Raw genomic sequence first — 18,103 nt, 5'->3', positions numbered from 1 at the left:
GGGGGGTTCATAACCAGAAACTTGGTTTTATCTGTGTTAATTACTAACCCTCTCAACAGACAAAACTCCTGAAAACTATTTAAAAGACCTTGCAGACCCAGTGTAGGGATCCGTTTACCCGCCAAGGAGGGAGCGTCCGAGGGAGTTCCAAGCAAATGGTCAACCACGCCGTTTACATAAAGCGAAAACAGGGTGGGCGCTAAGACACATCCCTGTCGGACACCCCTTCCCACAGGTATCCTTTCTGTTTTTTCACCCTTCGTGCCCCAGCGCACCTGTGCAAAGTTGCCATCGTGAAGTTTTACCAATAGGGAGAGAATATACGAGGGCAACCCTAAGTCCAACAAGACCTTCCATAACTTCTCCATGGGGACCAGGTCGAAGGCAGTCGTTAAGTCTATAAAGGCCAAATAAAGACTGCCCCCTCCCAGCACCACCACCTTCCAGCGAGAAGAGTTAGTCTAAAGGCCTGCTCGATGGTCCCAGTGCCAGTACGGAACCCAGCTTGGAGGTCCGACAAGATGTTATTGTCGTCCATCCACTCGAGCATCCTTCGCAGGATCACCTTCCCCGCCAATTTTTGGGTGGAGTCGATAAGACTTATTGGCCTATAGTTGGCAGGGTTGTCCCGACACCCCTTCTTGAATATCGGGATAACCTCGGCCCCCTTCCATGATTCAGGAATGGGCGCGCCCTCACTGGTGGCATTTAACAAAGATGAAACAAGAATCCCCCACTCCCTGGGGCTTGCCCGTAATAGATCTCCAGGTAACCCGTCGGGCCCTGCTGCTTTCAATGGTACCAGGGTTTTAATTACATCCATCACCTCTCTAGCAGTAAAGGGAACATACTCCAAACCCGCTGTGCAAATTCCTAGTAAGGGAGCATTATTAGTAAGAGAGTCGCTTGCAACATAGAGGGATGAGAAGTGATTGAACCAGCTCTGAGGATGGATGTTGCACGTCATCAATGTACTATCTGGCCTGTCCCTAGATCTTATCAGGTTCCAGAAACCTCTAGCATCCCTTTCCAAACTTGCTTTCCTCAGATCCTCCCAGAAGCGACCCTCCCATTCCCTCTTTGCTACGATCACAGTCAATGAATAATTTTTCCTTGCCACTCGTATATCGGCAAGGGACTTGCTCTTCACAGCGAGAATCAAAGAGCTTTTCATCTCCCTACATTTTTTCGTATACCATCCATAAGGATTCGGCCTAGGTTTACACTTATCAACACGAAGGGCCTTATTGGGGAGATAAAAGAGTTCACTCAAAGCCTTGGTGGTAACACAAAAAAACAATGATACTTCCTCTGGATGTAACGAGGATTCAACTAACTTAGACTGGGCAGTGGCCGGAAGTGTTGAAATGGATAGGACTTTCTCTTTATCCATGCTAATATTACTCCATTTTAAACGCCTACCACAATTGGAAGGATGAAGCTCCTGATGGGCAAGCGTTGAGAGGGACGCATGTGCCCCCGAGTACTCTGTCCAAAAAGGACGAAGAGCAAGGGAGAGTAGGTTGTGGTCGCTCTCTACTGAGGGGAGGACCTCCATGTCCAGCAAGTGGCCCCAGGAGTTTACATCGAGGAGGATGTAATGTATTCTAGACGTGTGATCCACCCTATTGTAGGCATGCGCTCCAGAGGGGTCCAGGGACGTCCTATCATTCACTGCCCTAAGATCGAATTCCAAGGTTAAGGAGTAAATTTGGACTGCCACTTGAGACCACCTTCTAACAGGAGGTAAGGATAAAGCTGGTATACCTCTCCTGTTGTCATCATCAATAGTCCCCAAGGAGTCCTCCAATCCAAGAGGCTCAAACGTGCAGTTAAAATCACCTGCGACTAAAACATGAAAACGATCAGAGCCCCTTCTTAACCGGGATTCAAGCTCTGAAACAGTAGATGAGAATAAACCTCCCATGGTGCCCCTAACGTAGATATTGAAAATGTCTAGGGCTGGCCCTCTCTTGGGTCCCTTGAGAGAAATGCTCAAAAGATCAAGTGAATCGGTCACACGCTGAATAACCTGACAGCCGAGTGAGATAGCGACCCATATAAGAAGACCTCCAGAGGGCCGACCTTTCCCAGAAGGGGATGGGACTGCTGGCAGGAAAAATGATGAATTTCCTACCTTATGGCAAGGCTCCCTGCTCCAGGTTTCTTGGAAAATACAGATGGAAAAACCCTCCACTAGAGTATTCCAGTCCGGAACAGCCAGCTTCCTTGTAATCCCAGCAACATTCCAGCTGAGAATCTTAATAACAGGATCGGCCGCAATTGGCTCTACATGGGGAACAAGGTTAGATGCTTGCTCCCCCTCAGGGAATGAGCAAGGAGCACTGGTTCCCCACTTAGTCCCGCTGCCAAGATTTCCGCCCTGAGGCTGGGGGCCACCCTCAGTAGGGATAGATGTCCCACTAATGTTAGTGGTCTCCAAAAGACAGGGATCTAACCGAGAACTCAGGCCCGGGGCTGAAGGGACTACCCCAGAGAAGGTATCGTTTCAATAGCCTGAGGTCCTTCCATAAGTCCCCAACCATGGTGTTTGCTGATAGGGCACAGAGAAGGGGTCAAATCCGGGGAGGGCAAGGTTATAATAGCATCTGTCAACCGGAGCGGTACCAAAGCGGTTGTCGACTGATCTCGGATAAAAAAATGTCAAGTCAACTACTCCAATGCCAGTACTACTAGTACCTGGATTCTGATTTGAAATTAGCTGAGCTACCCTGGGATCCTTGAAATTAACTACCACACAGTCCCCCTTGAGGCGCTTATAGCCGCTACCTACCCACCCTACCCTTCTGACACCAAGAATCAGCCCATCAAGTTCCCTGGGCAATGGTCTATTAATCCTTAACCAGTGCATGGTTTTATTTTTTAGAGTCTGGAAGGATTCTTGCTGCCCAACCAACAAGGGTGGTACGTTGGTAAGGATGGCAACAAAGGGATGGCAGTCAGGGGGCAAATCCATGGGAGGTATTCTGCGGGCCATTTTCGGAGGAAATGTATCGGGCTGGCTAGTGAGGGGAGGAACAGAGCTAGTCGTTCCAATTTGGGCTAGGTCGTGGCAATTGATGGATCCAAGGTACATCGATTTAGAGGTATTAATAGTGCCAGTGGCCTCGGTGGCTAAGTGCTTCTTGGGTTTGGATTTATTGGTCCTTAATTGGTCTGGTAGATGGGGATTGTTCTTATGAGTTTGACCTGGATTACGAGGCCCCTCTTTAGCAGTAACAACAGGAGAAGGAAGAGACTCTGGCACACGAACCCCACTCACCAATCCACTTGTGTTGGAGGAATCTTGTGGAATGGTAGAGGTCGTCCTAGCCACTTGAACCCCCCCTATGTCACTATCCCCAATCCTAGAGTGTGATTTAATTAAGGATTTAGTTGGGAAAAAGTTATCTAAAGTTGCTTGTTCAAAGCTGTCCAAACGATCCGCTAACCTTTTGACTCGTTCTACAATAGGGGTCAGTAGAGATTTCATCAATTTCTCTATCTGGGTGATTAAGGGTGTATCTGGTGGTATAATCACGGCAGAAGCCATCGCCGGAGTGTCGCTTGGTTTAACTAGTGACTCTCCAGGAGACACCCCGCCGTTGTTGGACTGAACACCGCCTAAACCCCCCCCTTTGAACTTATGAGAAGCTCCTATTCCAAGTTTCCTAATTTTCTTGAGTGGTATGGATGACAACCTTTTCGGGGACTAGAGATCCTTTTCCTTTTAGTATGGGGGATTTTAGGAACAACCTGGGGTAACACCACTGGTAAAGCAGTAAATTCCTCATTAGTAGAAGTAGAATTTTGTGTAAGCATGGGGGGAGGAATGTTAGTAGAGACTAAGACCGAGAGCTCATTTCCGGGCTGGGGATCTAGATCTGACATACTCTCCACCCTGACCGGACTGAGCGACATGAATGTTCCATGGAGCTTTTCCAGGGGAGGACAAACAATCAAGTCTGGCACGGTTACTGGTGGAGATGAGGGGACCGATACCAAAGAGCCCAAGGGTGCCCGCTTCTCTAGGGGAAGTTTGAGAAGTTCGATAGATTGCCTGCGCTCAGCGCGTCTCTCAGCTAAGGCGATCTCTCTATCGATATAGCAAGTAGCCCTAGTGAAATACTTGTCTAAAGGACCCAAGATTGCAACCCCTACCGAGAGCGGGAGAGGATTCAAAGGGGGAGTAGTTTGAAGTGACGACATATTTTGTGGTCTTTACAGCACGAGGATGGAGCAGGAACGCTGTAAACCACAACTGAGCCGCTCAAGAAACAGAGGGGTACTTATGCTACAGTCCGTATAAGAAGCTCCTCAAGAAGACAGCTCACGATATCTTTACACAGACTAGTCCGATGGTTTCACGCTGGTTATCAGAGAGTGGGCCCAACCCATCCTCCTATGGCCACAGACGGCCCGCCCTTGTCCCGGTCTTCTCCCGGGACGCTCCCGCGCAGCGGGGATGTCGATTGGTTAATGTAGTGACCTTAGTTGGTGGGGCGGGGCAAGCAGGGAGAGCGGCCCAGGTGCACGGATTCCTGGGAGATGTAGTCCCGGTCCCGCCGCTCACAGCCCTGCTCCAACCCACGCACCCACAGCAGTCACCGAGGGGCCAACCTTCCTTAGGTCCACAGGCCAGGGATAGCAGACACCACGAAGCGAGACCAGCGGAGCGGGTACCGCGAGATGCAGCGCTTGTCAACAGCAAGCAGAAGTTCAAGGTCCCGGCAGGTAGGAAGAGTTAGGCAAAGCGTCCCAAGTGCAAGCAGGAGGCAGGGGTTTTTAAGCTTGTTGGTGGGGCGGGGCAAGCAGGGAGAGCGGCCCAGGTGACACGGGTTCAGGCTGGCGAGGACTCCTGGGAGATGTAGTCCCGGTCCCGTCGCTCGCAGCCCTGCTCCAACCCACGCACCCACAGCAGTCAACGAGGGGCCAACCTTCCTTAGGTCCACAGGCCAGGGATAGCAGACACCACGAAGCGGGACCCGCGGAGCGGGTACCGCGAGATGCAGCGCTTGTCAACAGCAAGCAGAAGTCAAGGTCCTGGCAGGTAGGAAGAGTTAGGCAAAGCGTCCCTTAATACAACAGACAGACACATACCTTCAGGACACCAAAGCCGTTCTCTGTCTTCTAAAAGATCTACAGTTCAACCCACTCACCCACATTCTTGTAGGGTTAGATGTGGAAAGCCTATATACAAGTCTCCCCCACAAAGAGACTTTAGAGATCCTAGAAGAGGTCCTCTTCCAAGAAACATGGCAGTACCATACACCCAGACATGTGGTACTAGAATGCTGTCGACTAGCACTGACAGAAAACTTCTTCCAATTCAACCACACTCTATACTGTTAGAAGCATGGTACGAGTATGAGTAGTACTTTCGCGCTGAGTGTGGCTGGACTGTACGTCCACCACCTTGAGAAGCAAAAAATCTTACAACCAAGTAACCCACATCTGAACCATGTCCACCTATGGAAAAGATACATAGATGATGTCCTACTCATTTGGGAGGGAGATGAATCTGAAGCCACTCATTTTCTAGATTGTTTAAATTTACAAGACCCTTTTCTGAAATTCACAGTAACGATGAGACGGTCCCACCTCTTTTTTTTTTAGACCTCAACATACAAGTACATGAGGAGACACTTATCACAACCACGCATTTCAAACCTACGGCAAGAAACTGTCTTTTGAGGTACGATAGTTTCCATCCCAGACAATTGAGGGATAACCTCCCTTTGGGCAGTTTTTGCGTCTCAGACAAACTGCTCAGAGAAAAGGGATTACAACACACAAGCAAAGGATCTGAGCACCAAACTGCTTCATAGAAACTGCCCCAAACATATTGTGTCACAAGCTAGAAAAAGGGCCTCGAATAACAACAAGGATGCCCTGCTAGAACACAAGACGGCAGATCCAATTACCAAAAGCAAAAGACCTATTTGCGTAACAACTTTTAACGTAGCTTCAGACAAAGTAACAAAAATTGTCAAAAAACACTGGAGAACCTTGAATAGTGGAGGTTTGAACTTACAACAGCCCATGTTAAGCGACCGAAAAGGAAAGAATCTCAGGAACAATGTTGTTCACACACAACCCAAAGACATACAAGGCTCAGAAGGCATAGTTTGCCTCCTACACCCCCTTCCTGAAGGACACTACCCATGTACAAACTGTAGCGTTTGCCATCTTACCGCAGCAACTAAACAAGTTGTTTGTAACAATGGGATAATTTGGGATCTGAGACCCTTTTCCAACTGCAAAACAACAGGTGTAGTCTACCTAATCACCTGCACATGCAACCTGCACTATGTGGGAATGACCAATAGGACGGTCAGTACAGGCATAGTAGAGCACCGCAGCAGTATTAGGTGCAAACGATCCAACACAAAAATAACTATGCATTTCTTGGAAAAACAACATACCCCGAATGACATGTGGTGAGTGGTGCTCGAAACCATTCAGAATCGCACACACATTGACAAGAAACTGCTTGATAAAGAGCAATGTTGGGTTTTCAAATTGCGCTCTGATACTCATGGCTTAAATGATGACATACCGTGGGGACAATTCTCATAAAAACAACCATGATACACTGTCTTGCTGCTCCTCACAAATTACCCTTGACACTCATCTTTGGTCAAAACCTTCAGTTTTGGCAGGATGGGCCACATGTTTACCAACTGGCTATCCAGCAATAATATGTCAGGCCCTGTGAGTGTGTGTCTTTTAATGTCTTTTAGTTTTGAAATGATTCCACGATACGAACTAAGGCCATGAATATGGTGGTGCTATCTAATTTCAGGGGAGAGTGCTTTTCCAATGAGAGGGGTCATATATAGAATGTATTAGGCAGACATGGATTTACTAGACCATGTATATATTAATCTAACGTTTTTTCAGATTTTTCAGTAAATTTTCAAAATTAACTTTTTAGGAGGGTTTCATTCACGACACCTCCCATAAACTAATTTAATGAAAACATTAGCAGTATTTGCACACTTATCGCCCAGAAGAGTGTGTGACATACTCCCAATATGGCCGCCGCCATTGCCATAGGCTGACGACCATTTTTGATACCCCCAAGCAGACTATGCCTTCCGCATTGACAATGCGGAAATGATAGCTTATAAGCAGGAACCGGACCTGCATTCACCACTATGCGGTCCGGAGGTTGCAGTGTAGGTGACTAAGCCAGCGTATTTTATGAGCAAGTAAGTGCCCGTTTTCACTCCCATAGGTCCTGAGAGACGACGGACTGCAGGCAGAACCGGCAAAAATCTGATTTGAGTTTCTACCTAAATAGCCACTAACACAGCAATATTTTTCCCCACATTTTCTCCCTCACAACTAGATTCAAGAGACACCAACAACTCTCTGCGACCATGGGGCAAAGCTAGGTCCCCATTAATGTATGTAATTATCTGTTTTTTGCATTGTGTGTGTGTTGTGTCACGGAGTGCCAGTTTCACGGTTCTTAACTAAAGACACTTTTTCCTAAAACACGCCAATCTGCATCCTTTATTATAGACTAAGGCACAGGGAATGCTTTAAAAAACCTCACATTCTGTGTCTTTTGTGTGCAGAGATTAAGATTACAGAAATTACAATGTAAATTCGAAGGGGCCCTTGGAACCCCTTAACCATATTGTGTGTGTTTTCTACCCTACAGATACTACGTGACTATCAATATACGTATGTACTAACGCATGCTTTACTGTTGCAGCATTTAATTATTAAGACTTTACCTCACTTGAGCACAACTAGGAGTGGCGAACACAGGGCTGGTCCCTGTGTAGTTCTCACGAAGAGCTTGGGCAATGCTCGAAACATGTTGACTCGAATTACTAGGTACACTTAACTCATTGTAATTAGGACCCCTAGTGTTCTACCCCGGTTTTAATCATACCTTCAAGGAGCAAGAATAAATCATCATCGCCCACTAGATAGGTAGTTTGAACTCATTTCTAAACCCACTCCACTTCACTACACTGACTGCACTACACATAGTCCATCACTTCAGTGCTCCTACGTAATTCCGCAAGTCGTAGCACGCCTCAGTCCGTAGAGGACTGGGATGGCCCCAATGATGAAGCATGTCACCATAGGAAAACCCTGGTGAGTGAGGGGACTCAAGAAAGAAAACTTTTTCTTTCTGACACTTAACTATTCCAACTCCGGCGAGTGTTGTGAATACCAGTCATCCAAGGGCTAGGTTCTTGATCCCTAGATTCAGGGACTTGCAGGTCTACGATGCCTTGAATATAACATTTCCCAGGTATCTTTAAAAAAAAAAAAAAGTTTCTTTCTGCCACAAACCTTATGCAATGCAGTGTATGCGATTAAATGCCCATGTGGGATGCTTTACAAACGCAAAACTGAGAGAAAGGTCAAGGTCAGAATGACTGAACATAAGAGCAAAATCCAGAACAACATTGCAAAGGCAAGTCCTGCCACTCATTGGCCAGAACGCAGACACACCATTGCTCAAATCAAATTGCAGATCATAGAGCTTGTGCAGAACGTCACAGGAATAGACAACAACAAACATTTACTACAAAGAGAAACCTATTGAATTAAGAGACTCAACACCTTGAAACCAAAGGGGCTCAACGATAAATTAGAAATTAGCTGTTTCCTATGAACAACTGATAGATACCAATGGCAACAAAATCAAATCCTAAAACGTACATACATTGAAGAATAGACGCATATTACACCTTGGGATAACTTACACATAAAGATACTTATTCACACACATGCTCTATCAACATTACCACCATAGAGATTATGATACATAGGATGAGAATCATGTGTATGCTGTTCTTGTATATGTTCTGTAATACTGGCCACTCATGAGTGCTTTCTGTTAAGAGTATATAATTTGTTGTTTCACATACCATGATCATTGTACAGTGGACATGCTATATGAATTTCAAACACAACTAAACTGAGGACTCTGGAGCCATCATGATAACTTCATAACATTATTGCATGACTAAGAGGACTCTTTTGTATGACATTATATGATTACAATCATAACTTGGTTGTATGACTATGAGCTTTCACCTCTAGGATTAGAATGCTGGCATGACCATTGAATTTACAATTATTGGGACTTTAAGTGCGCCTGCATCATTTTCACATGCTTACTATATTGTTCCACTATTGAAGAACACTGTGCATAGTCCCTTCAAAGATGGCTCGTATTCATGGATTGAACGGTATTCATTCAAAAACAAGTGACACTTATCGTAACTCTGTTGTATTACTAAGAGGCTTCACCTCTAGGATTAGAATGCTGGCATGACCATTGAATTTACAATTATCGGGGCTTTAAGTGTGCTCGTGTCATTTTGCTACATTTTTTCATGTTTACTAGATTGTTCCACTATTGAAAATCACTTTGCACTCCATTATAAGATGGCGCGTATTTGCGGATTGAGCGGTTTTCATCCGAAAACACGTTATCGTTCACGTGAAATGTAGGTTCCAGGTGATCTTTTTATAAGATGGTCGCTGAGCATTTCAAGTAAAAAAAAAAATCCTGGGAGGCTCGGAGTGTTAGTGTTTAACGGTGAGTTGATTGTGTGATTTGTTAGAAGAAACTGGGCGTAGCGAGATTGCGCTTTGGTAATATTCAAAGCCTGGGTACTTTGCATCTTGCAGGGAAAGCCGTATAGTTGCGTCGGTGGAAGATTGTTGGTAAGCTTGGTTGATCAGCACACAGTGCTTAATTCTAGTAGTGTGTGTGCTATACTGAATCTGATATTGATATCTGAGAAGTATTAACTGTGATCCATCACATTTACAGGCAGCAGAATATATTCTAAGACCTTCTGGTATGTTATACATAAACGCACAGGTGCACAACACAAGTTTAAACAGTAAAAATATGGTTCAAAGTCCAATAACCACAGGAATAGTGTTCCTTAGTTTCGATTCCTTTTTATTCCAAAATACGTGAAGAAAAACGATTGTACAGCCGACGCGTTTCGTCCACTAGGGACCTCTTCAGGGCTGTCATGAAAACTAACATATATACATACAATTAAAAACAGATTCTATGCTCAGCCGAGCATTAAGAACCAACATTTAAAAGATCTATTCAGCAACAAGGTTATATATAATGAATTATTCATGGGATGTCAAGAACATTAGAACAGGAGCTAATTTCAGTGATAGATATCAAAAACCCTATATGCAGTGATAGATTACACACATGTTTAAAAAGATTTTACACATTATAATGATTTCATATTTTAAGATCATAACATTTTGTTTTCTAGTATTCATAATGCATGTCTTTCATTGTTAGTAACATACCTGGGAGAGCTCTAGGGGAGAAAAAAGAAAGCAGCGAAAGAGAGAGATATATATCACCGCATATAGGGTTTTTGATATCTATCACTGAAATTAGCTCCTGTTCTGATGTTCTTGACATCCCATGAATAATTCATTATATATAACCTTGTTGCTGAATAGATCTTTTAAATGTTGGTTCTTAATGCTCGGCTGAGCATAGAATCTGTTTTTAATTGTATGTATATATGTTTCCATGACAGCCCTGAAGAGGTCCCTAGTGGACGAAACGCTCCGGCTGTACAATCGTTTTTCTTCACGTATTTTGGAATAAAAAGGAATTGAAACTAAGGAACGCTATTCCTGTGGTTATTGGACTTTGAACCATATTTTTACTGTTTAAACTTGTGTTGTGCACCTGTGCGTTTATGTATACTGTTTAAAAGTTCTCTTTTGAACTAGCATTGTGATGGTGGGTGCCAATCAGTGTGCACACAAATCCCTTCAACTAATACTTAGGGAAATTTAATAATGTTGAGTTATTTGGGTTAGGTGCTATAACCGGAAGGCTCCACTATCTTCTTTTGGTTTACACCTTCCGGTATGTTATTGACCTATCAATTTCCATGTAGTGATTCACTTGGTGATGTCTATTTAAACAATGCATTCTCATTGTGTTGCACAGTATTATTCAGCTATCTTGAGGCAACCGAGGCACTTGCTTCACCATCATCTTGATCTTCCTGCCTTATGTGTGAGTAGTTTTATGAGGCAATTTTCTCTACATTGGTTTATTCGAATTGGGACGTTTTGGACTATGTTTTCAAATATTGTGGTGATGATTTCACAACTACACATTGTTCGGTCGGAACGTTTTGACAATGACAATGATTGCGGCATGTCACAAATGGTGAAAGGATAGCCACAACATAATGAATAATAAGTATCATCACAATTAGGATTGGGTTGTTGATGAAGAAAGTAAAAATCATGTATTGATCCACTACTGCACTCATATATATTTTTGTTTGTATATATTGTTTACAGATATGCCCCTGACTAAGGGACGAGGGTCCTAAAATGTATTGGGCTCATTTCGACAACATTTCAGGACATGGATTACCCAAATGTTTAATTGTTTGTTGACAATTGTATCTACCTTTTTTTTTAAAACATATAATTTTGGATAAACTGTCAGGAGAAGTTAAATTGCTTATATTTCTGTGAAGCTGTATTAAAACACAGATAACAATTAGATGTTATTGCATTAAATTTGTAAAAACGGTTGTATACCATTTTTGAAGTAGTGCACACCTTGTCCTAGAAGCCAGGTGTTTTCTAGCCTCATGTACATGCCATACGGTGTTTGGTAGACACAAGTGAAGGTGTAGCACACAGATCATTCAAACTAGTTCCGATCTCAGCCAAAATTGGATTTGAAAATAAGAGGGAGTGCATGATCTACTCGCACAGTAAAAACCTTATGCCGGCATTCTGATCGTGCCTAGAATGGCGAGCCTTTCACCTCCTGTGCTGTGGCCTCCAAGGCTGCCGCGTCGGCCACAGAAGTCGCGCAGGATCAAAGTGCGGACCCAGACAGCAGAAGGCAGGTGTTGCAGTTTCCCATGGGCAGTCTAACACGTTATCTGCTTCGCCTCATCCCTCCCCTTCCCAGCCAAGCTTAAAAGCCAATGGGAGCAGTTGGATTATGTGACAGTGGGCAAGAACTGATATGAGGCCAAAAGACGTAAAAATAAACAAAATGACAATGACAGGGTACAAATGTGGCCATTGGGAGGCTAGCTACTGACAGGTTGTCGGTGAGCTACCGGTAGCTCGTGATTAACTAGTTGGAGATCCCTATGCTAGACCTATTCATAGGAGACAGATTCCCCATATTTCAGCAGTGGAAACTATTTAGACACTTCAGAAGTTTGTGTCAACTCTTCGCTGGCATGCTCTTTGCTCCTCCAATCTCTCTCTGCAGTGATTCCGTAAAGTGCTGCCACATCTGTTCCAGGTCTGATGACTAAGCATGAGCGCAAAATCCGCTCCGATCGCGGATTTTGCGGATTTTCGGTAAATCCGCGGTCCGCGAACTCTCGCGAATTCACCGAAAATCCGCAATCCGCGATCGGAGCGGATTTTGCGGTCAAAAGTTCAAGCCTAATGCCTAATTTACGATGGCGCCGGCAAGCTGCCAGCGCCATCCTCAAATGGTTACTTAATTAGCTTCAACAGGAAGCTCTAACAGATAAGATAAAGCAGGGGCTCGAGCGCCTGCTTTATTTTATCAGTTGGAGCTTCCTGTTGAAGCTTATTAAGTAACTTTTGCAGGATGGCGCTGGCAGCTTGCCGGCGCCATCGTAAATTATTCATGATGGTGACAAACGGTTCTGTCTCTTAATCTGCTGCTCTGATCGGTCTCTGACCTTTTATACACACAAGAGGCATGTGCGCTCGCATGGAAGCCCCGTCCGTTTGGCCCCGCCCACACACTCGAGGAACACTTGCAGATATCAATAAAGCATGTGCCCTAGTTGAAGCTTAAATTCAGTGACTCATTCATCAGCCCAAAAACAATCGTGAGCATTGTGGGTGCTGGGCAGGTGTGCCTTCTTCCCAAATATACCATCGAAAATCCTCTGTGATGCTGGCCAGAGGCATTTGCATCTTTGACTTTCACGAGCGCAATCCCCGTGCTGTTCCTGTGACCAGGAGCTTCTGTCTCTTAATCTGCTGCTCCGATCGGTCTCTGACCTTTTATACACACAAGAGGCATGTGCGCTCGCATGGAAGCCCGTCCGTTTGGCCCCGCCCACACACTCGAGGAAGCCCCGCCCCCAAATCCGCCGATCCGCATAATCCGCGGATTTTGCGGATCCACGATCCGTGAATCCGCAAATTCGTGAATCGTGGATCCGCAAAATCCGCCCATGCTTACTGATGACCCTTAAAGGTAAGAGAATGAAGCAAGAGGTACCCAGCAATAAAAAGATATGCAGTGGTAAGAGTGACAAAGGAAGCATGTGTAAAAATATTTTCAGAGCAATTATTTGTTGAAGAGTTACTTTTAAAGGCTGGGTGATGAACAGGCTCTCAAAGAATGAGATTCCCATGGTGATAAGCCACTTGATGGAGCTGTCTTTGCCGTAGTGGAGACCATACAGCATGGTGAAGAATCCAGACACACCGCTGGTGATCGCTATGAGGGCCCAGCCAATGAAAACAAACCACCAGGGCAGGCCCTTGGCAGAGCTCTTCTTGCTGTCTCCTGAAAGGCTTGGGGTTGGGGAATATCTGCAGAGCAAAAGAAAAGGAATGTGTTAACACAGGCTTTAAATAAAAGTAACTAGCAGAGGAATTATGCAACATAGAGGAAGATTTATAGAAAATAGTGCAATACAGTGCAGTAACCAAAGTTGCTAGGGGAAGAGAGGAACACTGACCCATATTGTAAGGAAATGGATTCTGCCCATCAAATCCGCCCAGATTTTTTGCGTTTTGACCACCTGTTTTTTGACCTTTTTACTGTGTGTGACCCTCACAATCGGTGACTCACCCACAGTAAACTTATGGTAAATGGACTGTGCGTGTTTACCGCTAGTGTTTGCCTTTTAAGCTAAGGCTGCTGTGACACAGCAGCGGTAGGGGGCACAGCCCAGTAACTGCACACAGGTAGCCTGATGACAAGGGAACTCTGCAGGATTGGATATTGACCTGGGGTAGGGCTCAGAATGTTGGTGTACACTCATAGGTAAAGTCAGAGTGGTGTACTGTCTTGTTTGCAGTGACACTCCATTTACTACTGCTTCCGTTTGGCCTACAAAGACCAGTGACATATTGAATTGGGGCGTAACCTGTGCATGAAAAACAATTCTGCAAATTCCAAAATGAAATCTGTACAGTTTCTGGCTCATCCAGGATTGTCATATTTCTCTGGCTCAGCTCAGGATCAGAGCCCAAGCCTATTGCGACCCTGACGTTCCTAGTTAATAACATTTCTCTCTAGTAGCAGGAACAAAGGCCTCTCTTGGTTGTGATTTTGTGCTGGACACTGAGACTGGAGGTGGCAGCCATGTACAACTGGAAGGAGAAACCCCCTGATATCCATCTGAACCAAAGACTCGGACTAACGTTGCCCCAGGACCAGTGGGGCTCTTCCCAGGATGAAGGGAGTTAGTCTTCTTATACCTCCTGAGGACTTGCTGTGGGAAAGACTGGTTTTCAGTGCCAAGGAGGAGAGAAGCTCCAGAGGAAACAAATCACAAAGGCTGTTGCAGGAAGCCAGTAGAATTAGCTTCCTCCCAACTTGAAGGCCTAAGAAAAGTGCTCCAGGTGGCTAGGGCTCTCCGGCAGCAGCAAAATTAGCCCACAAATGGACAAAATGGCCCAACTGGCCAGAGATATAAGCAGAAGAAAGGTTTGACATTTGACCCTCCCCAGCGATCACAGGGAGCGTGGAGCTCCGTTGCCCAGCTGCTAAAGCACCCCTCAGATGAGCCAGGGCCCAGAGTTCACCGTACAGAGAATTGTTAATTTTCTTTCTGGAGGGAAGGAGCATGTGTGGGTCCTCCTTCCCCAGAATCCAGTAAGCCTGGGGACTGAAATGCCCAAGCTGGTTTAAAGATTGGGCAGCCCGGGTTCCCCAACTCCAGACCCCGGATGTATGTCAGTACAACGCGATCTTTTAGATCGCGGTACTTGACATCGCAGATTTTACAACGCAAGTCGTTACAACGACTTGCGTTGGAGGGCGCGGATTTAGGAATATTTTAATTTTATATTCCAACACCAGTCCCCGTAACAGCAGGGAAGGTGTTGGACTATAAAATTAAAACATTCCTTATCCCACAGCGCCATCCAGCGCAAGTCGTAGTAACGACTTGCGTTGTAATAGCTGCGGGGAAAAGGTTGTGCGGTGTAAACACCGCGTTGTAAACGACGTTTCCCCCAGACCCCTGATGGCAGCAACAACAAGGAGTGTTGTGGCGCTTCCCCTGAGGAACACAAGAAGGAGGCAGGGCTGAGGATCCCAACTCTGGGCCTGAGGAAGCCTGGAGAAGGATGGAGGAGTGATGCAGCACTCTCCTTGTCCATGATGAGTCTGCCCTGTTCCCCGTGCTCATGTCTGGGGTGTGCGGGCGGCCACTACAGTGGGCAGGGGAGAAGAGCTGCCGGCTCACACGGACAGCGGGAGAAGTGCTGCTCATTTGGGGAGCTGACTGGTGGCAACTAGGGGTGAGCTCCCTGGGCTGCTTCCCCTCCCCCCACAAACGAGGCACGCAGGGGTGCCCAAGTAGGGGAGGGCACCCCCTCCAAGAAAAGAAAATGCATGCCCCAAAGCACAAAATCACTCTGCTTCAACAAAGGCAGCAGCTTTCCATGGCTCAGCTGGAGAGCCACTAATAAAATATTCACCCCATAATGCCCTGTGGGGCTTGAAAGTGCCCAAAACTTTCCCGTGATTTGTGGTGGCCCCAGGATGGCGGGGCTACCACCAATTAATTAAAAAGATTTTAGGAGAGTTGCTGGAGCGTCACAGCTCACCCAACGAGGCTCATGGTATTTTAACAAAAGTTTTTAGGTATTTCTAAGTAATGCAAACAGCACAAAGCACTATTTGAGTTAGTTTATGGCAACTTTCCAGCTCAAATACCGTTTTGCTCTGGAAAGTAAATAAATTATCAACACTTTGCCCTGCTTTGTGCGATTTTGTGTTGGTCAATCTGCCCCTTAATGTGTTACATGAAAATGTACTACATTTTCAAAATAGCATAAACAAGTTCTTACAGACAGATAAAGTGTTGACATCATCTGTCACCCTTATGGTCAAACCTAGTAATTGTCTTTTATACTTTCCAGTTTGCCTCCTTATTACATTGTACTGAACGCAGCGTAGTCATTAAAGGAGTTTGAATGTTTGTTCCATTCTCAACAAAATGTACCCATCTTGAAATTTCTAAAGATCTTCACGTCTAGGTTGGTTAAATTTCCTCAGTCTATATTTTCCCAATGAACTACTTCTCCTGAAACGTTTTTGCATGTGATCAGTTCTTCCCATGGTAAGTTTCCTGGTGGAATCCTTTGACCCCTTTCACCCAATCTCAGGCACATTACAGCCTGCATGGAGAACAAGCCCAGGCCTCCTTCCCTGGTTGAGTGTCGAACTAGGACGCTCAAAACCAATCACTACGCTGCACTGCAGCGTTGTGATTGGTCAGGGCAGCCTGGGTGCTTACCAATCACAACGCTGCATTGCATCATTGTGATTGGTCAGAGGTGGCTGCTTCCTGTTCCTTGAAGGAGAGGAGAGGAGAGCAGAAGCAGACGCGGGACCCGGCGGCAAGGTAAGTTTATTTTACTTTTTTGTATTTATGTTATTGCACAACCCACTCCGTCCACCACCCCGCACTACCTCCCCCCTGTTCGACTCCCACCCCCGTGCGACCCACCCTGCCATCCGCGAGCCATGCCGGCCGCCACTGGTAAATGTTCTTTGTGAATTCCCAAAGTTCTAATCTTAGAAGTCTGGTCTAAGTTTAGACCAAACGTCTAAGTTTACCTTTGTTAATCGGGCCCTTCATATTTAGATCCATGCTCAGATCCTCAGTCTTAGAGACGTGTTTCTCTCACAAATGCATGCATAATGCCTCTCTATTCTCGCCTACAGTTTATACATATCAAAGGATTTGAATTTCGGTTTGTTCAGGAAGCCTGTCTATTTACTGTATTTAGTAAAACACAGTCATAATGTAGCTTTAGTGAGATCCATCAAACACCTGGGCCCCGGTGCCACTGCTCCTTCTGCACTAATGCTAGCTATGACGCTAGGCCTTCACAGCAAATGTTCTGGATAGATGCTTTAATCGTATGTACAGCAGTAGCAAAATGCCTCGTGGCATTATCAGGACAGCTGTGCCATCTGATGTTAAAGATAACCAATTAATTAACACATCAATCAACCCGGGGAGTCACTGTAGTGTATGACTTGGCTGTAAAGGGAAAGATGACAAATGAAAAAAGACAAATCCAAAGCCACAAATAACAATGTCATTAAAACCAGGGACACTGCTGAGGTTTGATTCACCGTTCTGCCACCTCTAAAACGTAGATAGCCATCTCAGATGGGTCGTATCACTGTTTTCATATAATGAGGATTAAGTGTAACATTAACCATCATAAAAAAATACATGCTTGCACTGCTAAACTCAATAAGCACTGCTTACAATTACACTTGTGACCATGTGACGTTATTGCTCCCCCTGCTGCCAGGAATTGCAATTGCTGGTTTCAGCGTTTGTCTGCTAGGAGGCCAGTGGGAGTGTCCTGCTGGAAGTGTTCAAGCCTATTGATGTTCAACATCATGGTCTACCTGGAAAGATTTGGGGGCAGTGGGGCTCACCTGAAATATCCTGGGGTTCTAGCATAGATAAGAAGCTAGGTGGTAAAATCTCCCCTCATGTATATTATACGCCAGGAAACCAGAGGATAATGTTTCCAGGTCTGCAGACACATGGTTTGTCTCTAACAAGAGATACAACAGCTAGTTGACATATCCCACTACCTAGTGTTGACCATACCAGATAAACCAATGTACCCTTACACTGTGCAACCTGAAGTGGCAACTTCTCTTCCACCCCAGTCTGGGGAATCTTGATTTCCTAGATTGCGGTAGAAAAGGTGGACTTCGCAACAGTGACAAAGTGCTAGCAAATATAGTTTGGTTAGAAATTATGAATGTTTTGTGTTTTTTCTTCATACTGACATCGGATTTTAATAGAGGTGCTTGTTTGAGTGA

At 45.3% G+C, this 18,103-nt stretch overlaps 1 protein-coding gene across 1 annotated transcript in view; it reads right to left on the bottom strand.

Annotated features, from left to right (window-relative positions):
* LOC144798021 (polycystin-1-like protein 2) overlaps window positions 1–18,103 on the bottom strand; it is an 849,694-nt gene that overhangs the window by 133,166 nt on the left and 698,425 nt on the right. The window contains exon 32 of the mRNA XM_078668807.1: window positions 13,374–13,602. Within this exon, the coding sequence (XP_078524933.1) occupies window positions 13,374–13,602 (229 nt within the window). The remainder of the gene's footprint in view (window positions 1–13,373; window positions 13,603–18,103) is intronic.

Source organism: Lissotriton helveticus, chromosome 12 (assembly GCF_964261635.1).
Source record: "Lissotriton helveticus chromosome 12, aLisHel1.1, whole genome shotgun sequence".
Taxonomy (NCBI): Eukaryota; Metazoa; Chordata; class Amphibia; order Caudata; family Salamandridae; genus Lissotriton; species Lissotriton helveticus.
This window is presented reverse-complemented; position numbering and strand designations above follow the sequence as displayed.